The 1915-nt window shown below is 69.1% G+C and overlaps 1 protein-coding gene across 1 annotated transcript in view; it reads right to left on the bottom strand.

Moving 5' to 3' along the window:
- RTN2 (reticulon 2) overlaps positions 1-1915 on the bottom strand; it is a 6956-nt gene that overhangs the window by 583 nt on the left and 4458 nt on the right. The window contains exons 3-4 of the mRNA XM_026658796.1: positions 1595-1733; positions 23-108 (exon numbers count right to left, since the gene is read on the bottom strand). Of these exons, the coding sequence (XP_026514581.1) occupies positions 23-108; positions 1595-1733 (225 nt within the window). The remainder of the gene's footprint in view (positions 1-22; positions 109-1594; positions 1734-1915) is intronic.

Raw genomic sequence — 1915 nt, 5'->3', positions numbered from 1 at the left:
CCCCTCCCCGACCCCCCTTCACCCCCGCCCGCCCTTACCCAGGATGAGCAGCGTCAGCCCGTTGAACACGGCTCCCACGTAGGTGAGGATGTAGAACAGGAAGGCGAACTGCAAGCAGGAGAGAGTGTGGTGAGAGCGAGGTGGGCCTCCCTTCCCCCCGCCCGCCCAGGGGCTGCAGCCGGCCCCAGCCCCCCAAGGGGCAGCAGCCCCATGTGTGGGGAGGGAGCCTGGCTGGTTCTACTCAGCAGAGACTCACGCGGGCCCCTGCTCCCAGCCTCCAGCCTCCGGGGAAGCTGGCAGGGCCAGGGAGTGGGAGCAGTTCCCTGCCAGCCTTGTGGGTACGTGGCCATGGCTCTTGACCTGACGCCTGAGACCCACCGAGACCAGCCATGGGGCCAGCGTCCTGCTGCGACCCACTCTGTCCTCGGCGCATCCTTCAAGGCGGGTGTTCGATTTTTGTGAGATTAGAAAGTTGCCAACCCGAAATCCAACTCTCAGAGTCCCAGGGCCCAGTTGCTGCAGGCGCATGAGGGTCGCTGCCCGACAGCAGGGGCAGGGGAGGGCTGTGTGCAGACAGGCCAGCGCTGGGATCAGGGACGAGCAGGGTCAGAGCCCGGGGAGGAGTGGGGAACGACCGGCCTCAGCTGGCTCTGCGCTGAGCCTGAGAGCCGGAGCAGGAGCAGGCCCAGCACCTTCCGGCTCAGGCAGGGGCGAGGGAAGAGCAGCTGGAGGCCTGATCCCTGCGGGCGAAGCCGTGGGGTCCAGTTCTGGTGCTTCAGGGCCAGCTGTGAGTGTGTGGCCCCCTGGGGCTCAGATGGTGCCTGCGTCTTCCCAGTGCCCTGGCCTGGCGCCCACCCTGCACCGGCCCCACCCACCTGGCGTGGCCATCACCTGGCCGCCTCCCCACCGGCCCTACCCACCTGGCGTGGCCATCTCCTGGCCGCCTCCCCACCGGCCCCACCCACCTGGCCTGGCCATCACCTGGCCGCCTCCCCACCGGCCCCACCCACCTGGCCTGGCCATCCCCTGGCCGCCTCCCCACCGGCCCCACCCACCTGGCCTGGCCATCACCTGGCCACCTCCCCACCAGCCCCACCCACCTGGCGTGGCCATCACCTGGCTGCCTCCCTACTGGCCACATGGCCTGGGCATTGCTGGGCCATGTCCCCAGCCTCAGGCTCTGGCTCCCCCTGCACCCCCAAAACTCTGCAGAGTGGGCATCCCCCTCCAGCAGGCATGGGGGGCCCTTCGCCCGCTCCCCAGAACCCCCTGCTAATCACTGCCCCCCACCCCCATGGAAAGGAGTCCCCACATTGCTGACTATCCCCCCAGTTCCTGCTCCCTCCTGCCAGACCCAGGGGTAGGTACCACCCCCACCCCCCCATGACTCCCTAACAGCTAAGGGGAGCATATAACGGGGGGCGAGAACCCTCCCCTGCTGTGCCCCTGTCCCCATGGGGGTGGGGGGGTAAACAGAGATCAACACTTCTCCCGCCCCCACTCCAGGATGCTCACAGGGGGCCCAAGGCCCCCTACACCAGCAGGGACAGGGAGCTGGGGTGACCCTTCGGGGGGAGGGAGGGGCAGCACCCACCTTGATCGAGTCCACCAGATCCTCCACCAGGAAGAGGCGGCGCAGGGTGTGGGCGGCCGCCAGGATGTCCCGGCTGAGCTGCGTGGCGAGGCGCTCCAGCTGCTCCTGCGACAGCGGCAAGTCAGCGTCCAGCTGGGCCCTGAGCACATGGGGGGGGGGGTTAGCGAGTGGGGGGGACCCCAGCCCAGCACCCCCCCCACACCCCACAGCACCCCCTGGGAGAGGCCAAGGACGGTGTAGCTGGGAGCTCCCCACACAGCCAGTGCCCCACCATGCTCCCCACAGCGCCCCCTGCAGGGAGAGGCTGGGACTGGCATAGCC

This window comes from Terrapene carolina, unplaced genomic scaffold, assembly GCF_002925995.2.
Source record: "Terrapene carolina triunguis isolate 2854851 unplaced genomic scaffold, T_m_triunguis-2.0 Scaffold517, whole genome shotgun sequence".
NCBI classification, from domain to species: Eukaryota; Metazoa; Chordata; order Testudines; family Emydidae; genus Terrapene; species Terrapene triunguis.
This window is presented reverse-complemented; position numbering and strand designations above follow the sequence as displayed.